General features: G+C 40.4%; 2 protein-coding genes across 3 annotated transcripts in view; one reads left to right on the top strand and one right to left on the bottom strand.

The window, feature by feature from the left end:
- Positions 1-15,337, bottom strand: part of LOC136829419 (uncharacterized) — a 195,235-nt gene that overhangs the window by 118,903 nt on the left and 60,995 nt on the right. The window lies entirely within an intron of this gene.
- The window catches only part of LOC136829411 (myogenesis-regulating glycosidase-like), a 15,203-nt gene continuing 10,624 nt past the window's right edge, over positions 10,759-15,337 (top strand). Inside the window, exons 1-4 of the mRNA XM_067087936.1 lie at positions 10,759-10,884; positions 13,297-13,527; positions 14,434-14,626; positions 15,332-15,337. The exon at positions 15,332-15,337 is cut by the window's right edge and continues 136 nt beyond it. Of these exons, the coding sequence (XP_066944037.1) occupies positions 13,368-13,527; positions 14,434-14,626; positions 15,332-15,337 (359 nt within the window). The 5' untranslated portion in view covers positions 10,759-10,884; positions 13,297-13,367. The remainder of the gene's footprint in view (positions 10,885-13,296; positions 13,528-14,433; positions 14,627-15,331) is intronic.

Genomic DNA, 15,337 nt, shown 5'->3' with positions numbered 1-15,337 from the left:
GAAGTTACAGTCTTTGTAGTATATATATTTGTGACTTCTAATACTATGTATAAAAGTCCTTCGTCAATGGCTTGGAAATAAAATCGAAACCGGTCAGGACTTATTCTTCACCTGTGGTAATGTGTGAGATATATATTATATATATATATAGACATATATATAATAGTATATATATAAGCTGTGTATATTATTATTACATATATATATATATATATATATATATATATATATATATATATATATATATATTTTTTTTTTTTTACGTTTTCCTGGCGATTTAGTTTGAAATATTCTCTGTGAGACAGGTAGCAACAATTTAAGGTAATTTAGCCTTGTGATTCTGACTTCGTGGGTCCAGGAAAACATAAAAAAGAGGAAAACAAAGGGGAATTTCATATGAGCTTAAGGCTCTTGTTACTGAGGAAGATATTATGTAAAACACGTGGGCAAAACTTGCAGGAGTGTATTTACATAAATAACGTTAGTACGGGAAAGAGGAATGCTGGTAGATTATTGATCCTGAAGGGGATTCCTAAGGGATGAATGAAACTGGGGGATTCCAGACACAGTCCAAGAAGCTTCCACGATATAGGGTCCCTCTGCAATGAGAGATATGCACATTATACGCCAGTAATGAAAATAGACAAAAGATTAATGAATTCGAAGCTGCACTGAGGGTGCCAAGGGGCTTCGATGAATTAATGATAGCTTAGCACTGCCGACACTCGAGGAGCACGGACATTTGACAAGAGATTCGGTGATTACTGGCTCACAATTTAAGTAAGTGTTACGAGACAAAAGCGTGACTGAATGGAGGTCTTCCAGAGCACTTTACCGTTGGTTCCAGCGCAGAAAGCAGTCCGTGGATGAATTACGATTTCCGAGGGCGAGTTCCTTCCACGTGTTAGGATGCACGGGCTTCAGTACAAGGGCAATGCGTGGGAATTTCACGAAGGGCCGGGCAATGGCATGTGGGCATCAGGCAGGTCAACGGTGGAGCGAACACGTGGCTCGCGGTCAAAGGGCACGAGGCGAAAGTATACTTTGAAAAGGGCCACGTGGTTAGCTAAGGGCACTGCCAGGGGCAGGTGTTTTGGGACTTCTTCACTCCTTCTCTTCTAGCGCGCGTGTGAGGCCGAACCTCGGTTTGGTTTCTGCTTTTATCTCCTCCTATGGGCAGGGGGCACGTCCAACACATAGGGGGAGTTGAGTCATGTTCAGCTGATGACCGCAGGGGGAGTGTTGCCTGTAAGAAAACGACCAGACAGAAATCACTTTTGCCTCGAAGAAAGATCTGCTTAAAGGGAGTGGCCTTAATCCGTTTTTAAACCCTTGTATTCTGACCGTGCGAAGTCGATAGACAGATGTGTCTATGGATCGAGCAGCTTGCAGTATGTGAAAACAACAAAACAACCAACAACAACAAAAAGGGGGGAGGCAATTTGCTAGCGAGTTCTTGCTAATCATAATACCTCCCTATACAAGATGATGTACACACCTTCCTCGGGTGTGTACATCGATATACAAGAATGAGCGGCAAATGCTTTACGTTACTCTACATTCTGCCTTGCAATGAACTTTACTACTAAGGGCTTTATGAAACTGTGGCATTACTTTTAATAACACTCAGGGCCAAATTTCTTTAACAGGACGCAAGGTAATTCAAACACTTGCAAAAGAGTAATTACTTTAGGTTTGGTTACACATTGATAACTTTATAAAGTGACTCGAACAATGTGAATTAATTAGGATTATAAGACCAAGTATATGAGGCTATAGGAAACAAATGAAGAGAAAGGGTTTTGTTCAAGAATTAAAACACATGGTTACTTAATTTTGGATTAAATGCATGCGGTTAGTACAGTCTGCCTTGAAGAGGCTGAGTAAATGAAAACAGCGTTTATTTTTTGTAAATGACGTCCCCTTTACGCGATATTGTAATGACTATACATATTCGCATTGGTAATTGCTTAGCTAATAGTTCAACGCCAGCGGATGGCCGACCCGCACACAGGGATTTTGGCAGTCGTATGCGGGCGAGAGTATTCGTGAGTTTTAATTCGCTAACCTTAAACTACGCTAATTTTATGCGTCCACTGCCCACACTCGCGTAATGTTATGACGGGGGTGAGCAGACAAAAGACATGGGGTCTAGGACAAACAGAGTTCTTAGAAGGAAAGGAGGGGGAAAAAGGAATAATAATAACAAAAGGAAAATTAACAAGATGTTACGAATGGAAACGTGGCCACATATGAAAGGCGGAACACATCTCTTGGAGCTTACGAAAGGGGCATTTAAATCACAAGGGCAAGAGCCTATGACTCGCGACTCTTTAAAAAGAAAGATAAATAAATAACTAAAAGAGAGCAAATTATATTGGCAGAAGAGCTAAGGGAAAAAGAGTGAGGGTTTTATTGTGTTAGCGGGAATTTACCGTCCTTCGCCTATAAATTACAGCCCGGACCATCACTTCAGTCCCAGGGCGAGAAAAGTGCACCCGAAGGGCGCGACTCCTTCAGGAAGAGCTGACACGCACGCCCGGTGCAAAGGTATGGGCGCAAGGGCATGCCACTTCTCACTCTGTTATTCTCAATGATTTATACATTGTGTGGGGAATGGTATCCAGTACTTAATTGCCTCTTGTGGTGATAATTTAAGGAAAGATTAATAGAGGATGATAAGAGGTAGAAGTTCCTGAGGAACGGAAGAAGATAGTGGAGGGTCTGACATCCCCTTCTGGATTAGAGGTGCCAAGACCTTCGAAAAATGAAATGGTGGCACAGGTGCCAGGGGAGCTCTGGAGCTCTTTGTAAACTACCTGGAAATTCTCACGCCCGTGGTAATTTCGCCTCGAACCTTTCTTAAGGGGACAGTCGTCCTCGGCCGGGGAAGCGGAGGGCCCAAGACCGGAGGGCGGCACGGAGTGCCACCTGGGCCTGCTGCTGCGACAGCTGACGCGGGAGTTTTCCGTGCTGGTTCTACCATGATCCGTCGCGGCTCTTGTAGTTCATCGGCCAAGGGAGATATGGCAGAATCCTGACTTGCAATTGCGTCGGCAAAGGACTGAGGCAGACAGGAGGCAGTCGGGGGCGGCGTGAGCGGCTCGCAGGTAACGATGACCAGCTCAGGCACGGGTTGCGAGGCCGCACCTGCAGGTGAGCTTCCGCTGTGGTCGAGAGGTACCATCTCTCTTACTGACGCTGGTAGCGGTGCCAGGCCGGGGGAAGAGAGGGGGTCCTGAGTTGGATTCAGTGAATGGAGATCGGGGTAGTGCTCTGGCGCTGGCACTAGGGCAGAGTCAGGCACTATCAGAGGTTTCTTGGGCTCGTCGGTCAGGATGGACGAAGCTTGGCACTGCTCGGGGCATGCAAGTGGCACCGGCAGGAATTTGGCATCTCCGGAAGGGAGATCTGATTGGGGCCCTGGCACTGGCACTGAGGCCGGGCCGGGCACTGGAATTGGATCGGGAACCGATCGAGGGGCCCACTGTACCTCATACTCAGGTGGCACTGGTAGGGACTGCACGTCCTCCTGGTACCCAGGGGGCGCCAGTCTTGACTGAGGGAGAAGCGGGGGAGGATTACTCGCGCCCGCGGAATGATTCGGGGAATGTGGACCCCTAGATTGTCGTGATTTCTGGGGACTGAAAGTCCTGTCCCAGGATGACGTCATAGCCTCCGGGGAGATGGCTTGCTACTGCAAGATTGCAAATTTTGGATTGGTGAGGTCTGGTGACTCTCAATTGGACCGTAGGGAGTATCATTTTAAATTGATTTATTCCCTCGATCATGACAAGTTTTCGTCTATTGATGATAGCTCCGTAGGGAACTCTGTCCCTTCGGATGAGGGAGATTTGCGCGCCCGAGTCCTCGAATGCAGTGACTCGGGGTGTGGGGTGGCTACCTCGTGGAGGAGTCACGTATACGGGCCCCTTGGCGGGAGGGCCTAATGACTTGGGATCTGTGATGGCCAGGGCGACAGTGGGAGTATTTGATTTATTATTGCTTGGGCATTTCGCCCATGCGGGAGAATGGCCATAAACCTTGCACACCGTGCAAAAGGTCTGGCTGAAGTCTTTCCGCGTTGCCCCTGTGGAGGGCGCAGGCGAGTTATTGGGCGATTTTCTGGGAGAGAGAGGAGCCGGTTTCTTGCTCCGGCACTGTTTGGAGGAATGCCCCGTTTTCTTGCAATAATGGCAAGTTAGGGGCTTGCCCGAGTTCCCATTTTTGTGGGAAATTGATCCTCCGAGGAGGGACGGGGGATTTATCTTCCGCCCCATGGATCCTTCTTGAGGGTGGTGAGTTTCCCACATGTCTGCTATTCGGCAACACTCGGTGAGTGTTGCTGGGGCTTTTTCCACTATATGAGTGGCGAGGGCAGGAGGGGCGTAGCGCAGGAAATGCTCGAATTTAAACCGCTCGACTACCTCGGCGGTGCTTATGGCTCCTTCGGAATCGAGCCATTTTGTTAATGCCCGTTCCGAATGGTACGCCCAATCGGACCAAGTCTGGCCTGCTTCTCTGGGCTGCTCTCTCCAACGCCTCCTCCACCGCTCGGGGGTAATCTCGTACGCCTTCATAACTGCTTGGCGTACGGCTTCCCAGGTTCCCCTATCTTTTGCTGAAGGGAGTGGTAGGCAACGAGGGCCTTCCCTCCAAGGAACTTGCCCAACACCAGGGAGAGTTCGGCTGCACTCAGGGGGCAGGCCTTTAAAACTGTCTTGGCGCTGTCGAGCCACACCTCGGGCTCGGCCTCCGTCCACTTTGGCATGCAGGCGAGAGCCTGGCTGAAGGCACTTATCCCCTGGGTGGCAGGTGGAGGCGAGGGGCCACTCTGTTGCAGCATTGCGAGTTCATGGGCACGCTGCTTGTCCCTTTCTTCCCTCTCTACTTCTTCTCGTCTCTCCTGAGCCTGCCTCTCTGCTGCTCGTTCCTGTCTTTCTGCTTCTCGTTCCTGTCTCTCTGCTTCTTCTCGTTTCTCCTGAGCCTGTCTCTCTGCCTCTTCTCGTCTCTCCTGAGCCTGTCTCTCGGCTTCTTCTCGTCTCTCCTGAGCCTGTTTCTCTGCTTGTATGGCGTCCATCCTCTCCTGTACCCAGTCTCTTAGTTCTCTCCCGGAAAGGCCGAGTTCCTTCCCTGAGGACATGAAGAACTTGAAATCCTCGCTCTGCTGAGACCGTGTCAACATTTTGCAGGTGGGAGAGGACGCTAGTAACACACAGAATTAATTTCCCAGAGCTGTGGGAATTTTGAATTTTCCCCAAAGGGCATATGAATGATCTCCCGCCCTGGCACAGCGGGCTACGGCGGGGAATTAGGAATGGGAATTCTCCGGTCTCCCAAGTTACTGACAAAACGGGCTTATTTGGGGACGATAATGAACGAATATTTGGTCTCCCAAGGTATCGACAAACGGGTATGGTTGGGGACGATGATTAGCAAATGATTGGTCTCCCGATTTACCGACGGAGCGGGCTGGTTGGGCGACGGTGATTAACACATGATTGGTCTCCCAAGGTACCGGCTTAGCGGGTTTGGTTGGGGACGGTGATTAGCAAATGATTGGTCTCCCGATTTACCGACGGAGCGGGCTGATTGGAGAACGATGATTAACAAGTGATTGATCTCCCAAGGTAACGACAAAATGGGTTTGGTTGGGGATGATGATTAGCAAATGATTGGTCTCCTGATTTGCCGATGGAGCGGGCTGATTGGGCGACGATGATTAACAAATGATTGGTCTCCCAAGGTACCGACTTAGCGGGTTTGGTTGGGGACGGTGATTAGCAAATGATTGGTCTCACCAAATTACCGACGAAGCGGGTTTACTGGGGACAAGAATAGAATATATTTGGGTCTCCCGAATTACCGACACGGCGGTCTTATCTGGGGACTTGGAAATACGATTCGTCCCTTAGGACTTAGAAATTACTAACAGGAAAAGCCCAAAGAAAAATGTTTGCTAAGAAATGAATGGGGGAAAAAAATGCTACACACGCGGGCATGGGCGGGGGTGGGGGGGTGCAGGACGTCTGACCAACACCGGAGTTATTTTAAGATTCTGTGTGAATGGACCCGTCTATTTATAGACCGTCTGGGATTCCGGGGAGAGGATAACAGTAAAACGACCTAGTAATTTTCCCTATAAGCGGAGTTTAATTTCGCTTTCCTAACACCTAACTCGAATTCTAACTACACTGAGAGAATTTCAGCAATGCAAGCTGACTTTGTCTTGTCCCACGTGGGAATTTATTCGCACCTAAATAACAGTTCGCTAATCCGAAATGCGAAGTAAAATTTATCACAGAGGAATTTCTTTCGCACTATTCCTCGAAGCAAAGAATATGGCAAGGATTTTAACACAGAGGAATTTCACACTATTCCTCGAAGCAAAGGATGGTTAGCACTGGTTATTTCCTAACTACCTATCCTGAGAGGCATGCATTAATGAATCTAATACGGCGGTTCTTTTCTCTCAGTGAATACATGCGTCCCTATTTCTAATTCCTAGGAACAGTCACGATTGTAAAAAGGTTTTGCTAAGATAAACACATTACTTACGTGGAATTTCCGGATCTGTGTGCTGGTTTTACACAAAAGGTTCGTAATTGTCTCGTACCCAGCTTAGCTTTGCTAATAGCTGATCTGGCAAGTTGCAAATGCAATAAAGCAACACTAGGGGAACTGCAACTGCAAAACGAGATCTATGGCCAGGTCGCCATTTTTACATTTTCCTGGCGATTTAGTTTGAAATATTCTCTGTGAGACAGGTAGCAACAATTTAAGGTAATTTAGCCTTGTGATTCTGACTTCGTGGGTCCAGGAAAACATAAAAAGAGGAAAACAAAGGGGAATTTCATATGAGCTTAAGGCTCTTGTTACTGAGGAAGATATTACGTAAAACACGTGAGCAAAACTTGCAGGAGTGTATTTACATAAATAACATTAGTACGGGAAAGAGGAATGCTAGTAGATTATTGATCCTGAAGGGGATTCCTAAGGGATGAATGAAACTGGGGGATTCCAGACACAGTCCAAGAAGCTTCCATGATATAGGGTCCCTCTGCAATGAGAGATATGCACATTATACGCCAGTAATGAAAACAGACAAAAGATTAATGAATTCGAAGCTGCACGGAGGGAGCCAAGGGGCTTCGATGAATTAATGATAGTTTAGCACTGCCGACACTCGAGGAGCACGGACATTTGACAAGAGATTCGGTGATTACTGGCTCACAATTTAAGTAAATGTTACGAGACAAAAGAGTGACTGAATGGAGGTCTTCCAGAGCACTTTACCGTTGGTTCCAGCACAGAAAGCGGTCCGTGGATGACTTGCGATTTCCGAGGCGAGTTCCTTCCATGTGTTAGGATGCACGGGCTTCAGTACAAGGGCAATGCGTGGGAATTTCACGAAGGGCCGGGCAATGGCATGTGGGCATCAGGCAGGTCAACGGTGGAGCAAACATGTGGCTCGCGGTCGAAGGGCACGAGGAGAAAGTATACTTTGAAAAGGGCCACGTGGTTAGCTAAGGGCACTGCCAGGGGCAGGTGTTTTGGGACTTCTTCACTCCCTCTCTTCCAGCGCGCGTGTGAGGCCGAACCTCGGTTTGGTTTCTGCTTTTATCTCCTCCTATGGGCAGGGGGCACGTCCAACACATAGGGGGAGTTGAGTCATGTTCAGCTGATGCCCGCAGGGGGAGTGTTGCCTGTAAGGAAACGACCAGACAGAAATCACTTTTGCCTCAAAGAAAGATCTGCTTAAAGGGAGTGGCCTTAATCCGTTTTAAACCCTTGTATTCTGACCGTGCGAAGTCGATAGGCAGATGTGTCTATGGATCGAGCAGCTTGCAGTAAATGAAAACAACAAAACAACCAACAACAACAAAAAGGGGGAGGCAATTTGCTAGCAAGTTCTTGCTAATAATAATATAATATATATATATATATATATATATATATATATATATATATATATATATATATATATATATATATAATATATATATATATATATATATATATATATATATATATATATATATATATATAGGGTGATATAGGAGATAGCCGGTCATATATAAAGGTGAGGACAGGGTGACATTTATTGCCGGTCATCAAAAGGTGATACATTTATTACCGACGCGTTTTGTAACAACATAGTTACATCATCAAGGCTAAAAGAGAAAACATCACAAATTAAAAACACATGGAATATAACTTTGACTTTAAGAGTCTCAACAAATTATACAAAACTTACATTAAAACAAAACAAGATTTAAAAAGCACCTGCTGGACTAAAGGCTGAAGGCTGAATGATTTGGAAAGGAGGGAGAAGCAACGAAGAAATACGGCTCAAGCCAGAAACAGCTGTATAGAAGTGGTGTGATTGTTCAACTTGGGCACTAACTGCTTAATAAATAATGACTCAAAGATAAGCAGTTCGTGTAAACGGCTTGTTTGGCCCAAGACAGAGAAGTCAGAACAGTTAATGCTGGTGTTACAAATTTTTATGTTATTTCTGATATTAGAAAATTCGGGATTGGACAATCTGCAGCCAGTACGATGGCTGACACCATTATGTGAATCAGCTCTGACCTTGAGCAATCGCTTAGTCGAACCTACGTAAGTCCCCAAATTACATCTGGGGCAAGTGTATTTATATACGACTGAGGATTGCAATAATGGGCAGATTTTGTCTTTAAATTTAAAAAGTGATCCTATTGTAAGGGGATTTTTTGGAATTAAAATAACTTGCAACATATTAAAGTATTTTTCAATTGCAGACTTGAGATTAACTATTCTGACTTCTCTGTCTTGGGCCAAACAAGCCGTTTACACGAACTGCTTATCTTAGAGTCATTATTTATAAAGCAGTTAGTGCCCAAGTTGAACAATCAAACCACCTCTATACAGCTGTTTCTGGCTTGAGCCGTATTTCTTCACTGCTTCTCCCTCCTTTCCAAATCATTCATCCTTCAGCCTTTAGTCTAGCAGGTGCTTTTTAAATCTTGTTTTGTTTTAATGTAAGTTTTGTATAATTTGTTGAGACTCTTAAAGTCAAAGTTATATTCCATGTGTTTTTAATTTGTGTTGTTTTCTCTTTTAGCCTTGATGATGTAACTATGTTGTTACAAAACGCGTCAGCAATAAATGTATCACCTTTTGATGACCGGCTATCTCCTTGTCACCCTGTCCTTCTATATGCCGTGGCCTGCTTGCGCCAACGTATTCTGTCTCATATATATATATATATATATATATATATATATATATATATATATACATATAGGAAAATAAATAAATATATATTATATATATGTATATATGTATATATATATATATATATATATATATATATATATATATATATATATATATATATATATAAATATACTGAGTTATAAATAAATATATACACACACATATATATATATATATATATATATATATATATATATATATATATATATATATATATATATGTGTGTGTGTGTGTGTGTGTGTTTAACTGAATCACCAAAATATGGAATGATGAATATTTACATAAAGACAAAATCCATGAAAGAAAGAAACAACGGAGTGCTGCAAGGTCTTTCGACTTATAGTCCTTTACTTAGCAGAATGAACAAATATAAAAATAAGTTTACAAAGAAAGCTCATATAAATGACAAATGGGGATTACAAAGGAAAAAAATATGTACCTAAAATCCAACACAACTGAAGAATTAGTAGAACTGCCAAAACAGGGTTAAAGATTTAAGAGGTTTTACAAAGGCTTAGGCTCAACCGTTCAGATGCAGGGACAAAATAAAAGTTTATACAAGGAGGTGACCTCTTAAATATTTAACCCTGTTTTGGCAGTTCTACTAATTCTTCAATTGTGTTGGATTCCAGGTACATAATTTTTCCTTTGTAATCCCCATCTGTCATTTATATGAGCTTCCTTTGTTAACTTATTTTTATAATTCTTCAGTCTGCTAAGTAAAGGACTATAAGTCGAAAGGCCTTGCAGCACTACATTGTCACTCTTTCCTTCGTGGATTTTTTTTTTCTCTCTATATCTATATATATATATATATATATATATATATATATATATATATATATATATATATATATATATATATATATATATATATATATATATATATATATATATATATATATATATATATATATATATATATATATATATATATATATATATATATATATATATATATATATATATATATATATATATATATATATATATATATATATATGGATACGGATACTCTCATGTAGAAAACAAACCCATAAACGAATTGTAATTAATATTCTGATACTGCTCACCTGGACAGCTTACTAAATTACTGAAAAGCTTAAGCAACAAAACTTCCATAGCAACTAAAGCAGGATTTCGCGTGACAAGTAGGCACTTATCATGCCAAGCATCGTCGTATCATATCTGAACATCTGACAGATTCCATGTCCCCTCAACAGAGTTTTCGGAGTAATTGCTGGTGCCTGTTACTTTAGTTTTATCTATGATAAACAGAGCCAAGGACAAGCCAACTATGGAGGTTACTGTTTCGTACTACGTGCATGGCATTCCAATCCAGTGGTTTTATATTATTATAGTTCTGTTTTTCAAGTGATTCAAAGTAGACATACTTGCAGGACGCCATTTGAGCTACCGCGGAAGAACTTAGTATCATATGACAATGTCCAGAACTGAGCAAAAAGTTCTATTTTCCCCCACATTATCCTTTACCCAAAGATAAGATAAAAACTTGTTGTTTTTATTACTCCAAAGTCACCCTTTTCTCTTCACGCCCTTGATTTCCAAATCAATGGGAATCTTCAAGATGTCGCATCATTTATCTCCGATTCTTGCAACAAGTAAGATGCTCTCCATAATTCTCTCTGTTTGTGCGTGAATGTTTGTGTGTGTGTATGTGCGTGTGATGGAAAGACAGGCAGACAGAAAGTCAGAAGGACGAATGAAGAGCAGAGAGAGATAGAGATAGAGAGAGAGAGAGAGGGGGGGGGGTTGCTAGAAACATTGTTATAATATAATCTTTATGAATACAAAAGCACCCACGTATTTTAATGCACAATTTACACCAATTTATATAAACATGTTCATGTATTTATATGTAAGCACACACATAAATATTCATATTCATTTACTCATTCATTTATATTCATACGTTCCTATCGAGTTCTACAGCACATGTGGCGTCAACATAACAACCACGAGTAAAAGGCTGAATCAATTGTCGACAGAAGGGAATCGGTGTGATAACAGCAACAGTGTTCATCTTGTCCTATATTTTAACCTTGAAGATAAGACGAGATACATACAGTACATACATACAATAAAGATACATATGTATATATTTACATATATATATATGTATATACATACAAAAATATATATTCATATGTGCATATGTATAGAAATATATTATATTAATGTATATATACAGATATATATATATATATATATATATATATATATATATATATATATATATATATATATATATATATATATATATATATATATATATATATATATATATATATATATATATATATATATATAGTATAGTATAGTATAGTATAGTATATATATATATATATATATATATATATATATATATATATATACTATATATATTAATATATACAAGTGTATATATACAGATATATACATATGTTAACTTTATCACCTACACAATTGTTCTGTGCGTTAGTAGAATTACTAACAGGACCTCATCCAAACTGGATGGTATCTAGTGGAGATATTTATTCAGAAAAAGTTACAAGCTTCCAGGACAGTCCTTATTATCTAATATCCGTACAATGACCAGATGCGTAGTCCACCTGTACTGATATCTGTGTGCTGGGTATTTTAATCCTATAATTGCCTTCCTCCTCCTGTGTGACGCCCCCCTCGTGACCTTGGTCTTTCTCTGGCCGCATCTTCATCCAGGTGGTCGTGTTTCCTGCGTCCTCTTGCGTTTTTCTTTTGTTTCCTTGCTACTGTGGAGTGTACAATTTTTCTTGATGTGCTGTCTTCCAAGCCATTTCTGGCGTTCCCTGCCACTGTGTTGTTAGCGCATGTTATGAAGGAGTTCTCTACAACCAGTCTGGCCGTTTAGTTGGTGTTCCTGTACAGAAAACTCATATTTTCCCAGTCTATTTTGTGTGGTCATTGTTCCAGCAATATTTGGCAACTGCCGACGTCTGATTATAATGTCTTATGTTCTGCATGCGTTGTTTGCTTCGCTCTTTACAGGATTTACCAGTTTCGCCATAGTACCCATCTTCACAGTCTAGACGCGCTGCCATATATAACCCCGTTCCATCTCTCCCCCCTCTATCAATTTCTTGTTTCTAACTATTTTATTCCTAATGGCGTTTTTGTAGCTGCCTATCAATTTGAAATTATCAAGCTTCCTGCTGATGGGTGTAATAGAGTTGTTGTCCGGAACTGTAATTATTTTCTTCCCTACTAAATGTTCCTTTTCTATCCTTTCCCTCTCCCCAAAACAGTGTTTTCTTGCCTTGATGTGTGCCCGCTCCCACCAATAGCTAGAATACCTGAGGGAGAGTTTTAGGAGATTAGGATGCCCTAAGTATTGGTAAGACCTAATTTTGTTTTCTAAAACCATAGAAGAACACTTTGGGAGAGTTACGTCAGCAAGAAAAATGAATTTTTAATTGCCATTCACTTCTTCACTTTTCAGTTTCCTCACACTTTGTGAATCTAAAAGGGGAACTAATGATGAGGTTCTTGCTTTCCTTGTAAGTTTCGAGTTCACGAACAGGTGGCAGACTGTCCTTAATGTCAACCCTTCTCGCTATGAAGAAGATATCATTATAGAATACACACCCACACATAAAATACAATATATATATTTATATATATATATATATATATATATATATATATATATATATATATATATATATATATATATATATTTATATATATATTATATATATATATATATATATATATATATATATATATATATATACATATACATATACATACACACACACATATATATATATATATATATATTGAGAAAGAGATAAAGAATAACAGATTAATAACAACTACAACGATAGCCATCTTGTTGCTACATTCTTCTTCTTTTCACCTTTTTTTTATTCATATCTTTCGTGGGAAGGACTGGAAGACAGAAAAAAAGGCTTTAAAAACAGGAAAATAGCAATATAAATTGGTCTCCATCGTTGCTGCTCATTCTAAACTCTTCTTCTCTTTTATCCTCTCAGGACCTTAGCGTATCGACCACAGGCGATCAGTGATATGCTATGAAAAGCTGGATGAGTGAAAATAAGAAGCCATGATTCCCTCCGCCGCTAGAACTATGTTCCTATACCTGCTGATTGTCTATACCACAGGGACCTGGTTGAGACCAGTAAGCCCTTTGCTCATAACAGCAAAGACAGAATACAATTCCTTTGACTTGGATGAAGATCTAATTCGCGTCGTTCACCCAAACGGTAAGAAATTATCTTTAGAATCATTTTAAGAGGAATTACTGTTATCAGCTAATAAATGATCGTGCCCATTTCTCTTATCTTTGTTTTCTCGGCGCTTCAAAATCTGATTAATTTGGAAAATAAAAGGTTTTTATTTATTGTTGAAATTGTATTTCCTCAAGCAAAAAAACTGTTAGAAATATATTTATGTCAAAGTTTCTGTAGTTTATCGGAGTATTTCTGTTTCGGCTATAGAAATTACTACTTTGAATTTTCAAGACTTCTTCGTACAAGATGACAGGCAAGTTTTAGTGAATTAGAACAAAGTACTGATTCTTTACTGCTTCATGTGACTTTTTAAAAGTAGGTTTCCTGTCGAGGAGCAGATATTAGCATTACTGTCCGAGCATAAGTACAGGTTGCAACAGGTATATACCAGTTTTCATTCTTCGGGTGATGTTTAAAATAGTTAAACATTTATCTTCAATTCCTTAAGCTGTAGATGCAACTTGAATCCAAAAACTTATTTCCTCATAGCCAGAATGCGTACAGGAGACATAAATTACTTGTAATGCCCTTTTAAATCTAAGAAGCTATCCCCAAGACAATCTCAAACAACAAATTAAATTCACACTTGTTGAAACTGACTTCAGCGCCACTTTCAGTAGCTGCCCCTTTGGAATCATTGCACAAGCTGTCTTCGTATCCATCTTTGCAAATTGTTGACATTCATCTATTTTCTGTTAACATTCGAATTATATACATATGCAATGTTTTATTTTGTAGCTAATGATATTCCATTCTTTGTAAGCTTGCTTATGAAGTTAATATCATACCTATTCTTTTTGCATTGTTCCGCAAGAATGTGTGCTCGCATTTAACAATAATTAAACCTTGGTTTTAACTTGTCAAATAATTTCCGTGCAGGTTTTGTGAACATCGACTGGGGCCTTACGCTGCCTGAGGGTGCTAAAGGAGTGAACTGTACCGAAGGAGACTATTGTTTGGACTTCGAAGTTGCCAGGGTGGTGGTGACTCAAGAGGAGCATTGCCACAAGGTGTCTTGGGTGGCCACAAATCTTACGGAACTCAAGGACTGCGTGATCATTGATGGACACTGGTGAGATGCCAAAGCTTCTCTTCACCCTTTTCCTACCCTTGCTGTTTGCTGTATAAATTATCCTTCGTGTTCACAATCTGTAAACACTTCTTAGACAGCTCTGTTGTACAAAGCTGTCCTGAATGGTACGATGACTCAGTGGTTTGTTGAGAAATCTAGGAATTAGCTTCAAGATTTCGGGTTTTTGGAATGCCTTGAAGGTTTCGTAACAGGATATGCTGTAGTTTAAATTTTTTTGTTATGGATGTGTTGTTCTATATATATATATATATATATATATATATATATATATATATATATATATATATAATATATATATATATATATATATATATATATATATATATATATATATATATATATATATATATATATATATATATATATATAGATGTGCATGCTCGTGTGTGTGTGATTTTGCTGAGGAGACCAAGTAAGGTAGAGGGGGTTAGAGGGTAAATCCAGAATCCAGTCATAACGGTGTAGGGTAGAGAGGGGTAGAGGGTAAAACCAGAATCCAGTCATACCGCTGTAATAAGTATTAGGAAAGTGACTCAGTATTCCTTTTCTCCTAAAGTGGCGACAAGGCATCAGCAAATTATATACATTTCTTAACTGAACGGAATCAGTTGTAAAAAAGCCTGACTGAATATTCTGAGATTTCGCTATGAACTGTTATTTGTTAACCGTTGGGTTTAATTGCAGGTATGG

Source organism: Macrobrachium rosenbergii, chromosome 44 (assembly GCF_040412425.1).
Source record: "Macrobrachium rosenbergii isolate ZJJX-2024 chromosome 44, ASM4041242v1, whole genome shotgun sequence".
Taxonomy (NCBI): Eukaryota; Metazoa; Arthropoda; class Malacostraca; order Decapoda; family Palaemonidae; genus Macrobrachium; species Macrobrachium rosenbergii.
Note: the sequence above shows the minus strand (reverse complement) of the source record. Positions and strands in the feature narration are given on the sequence as shown.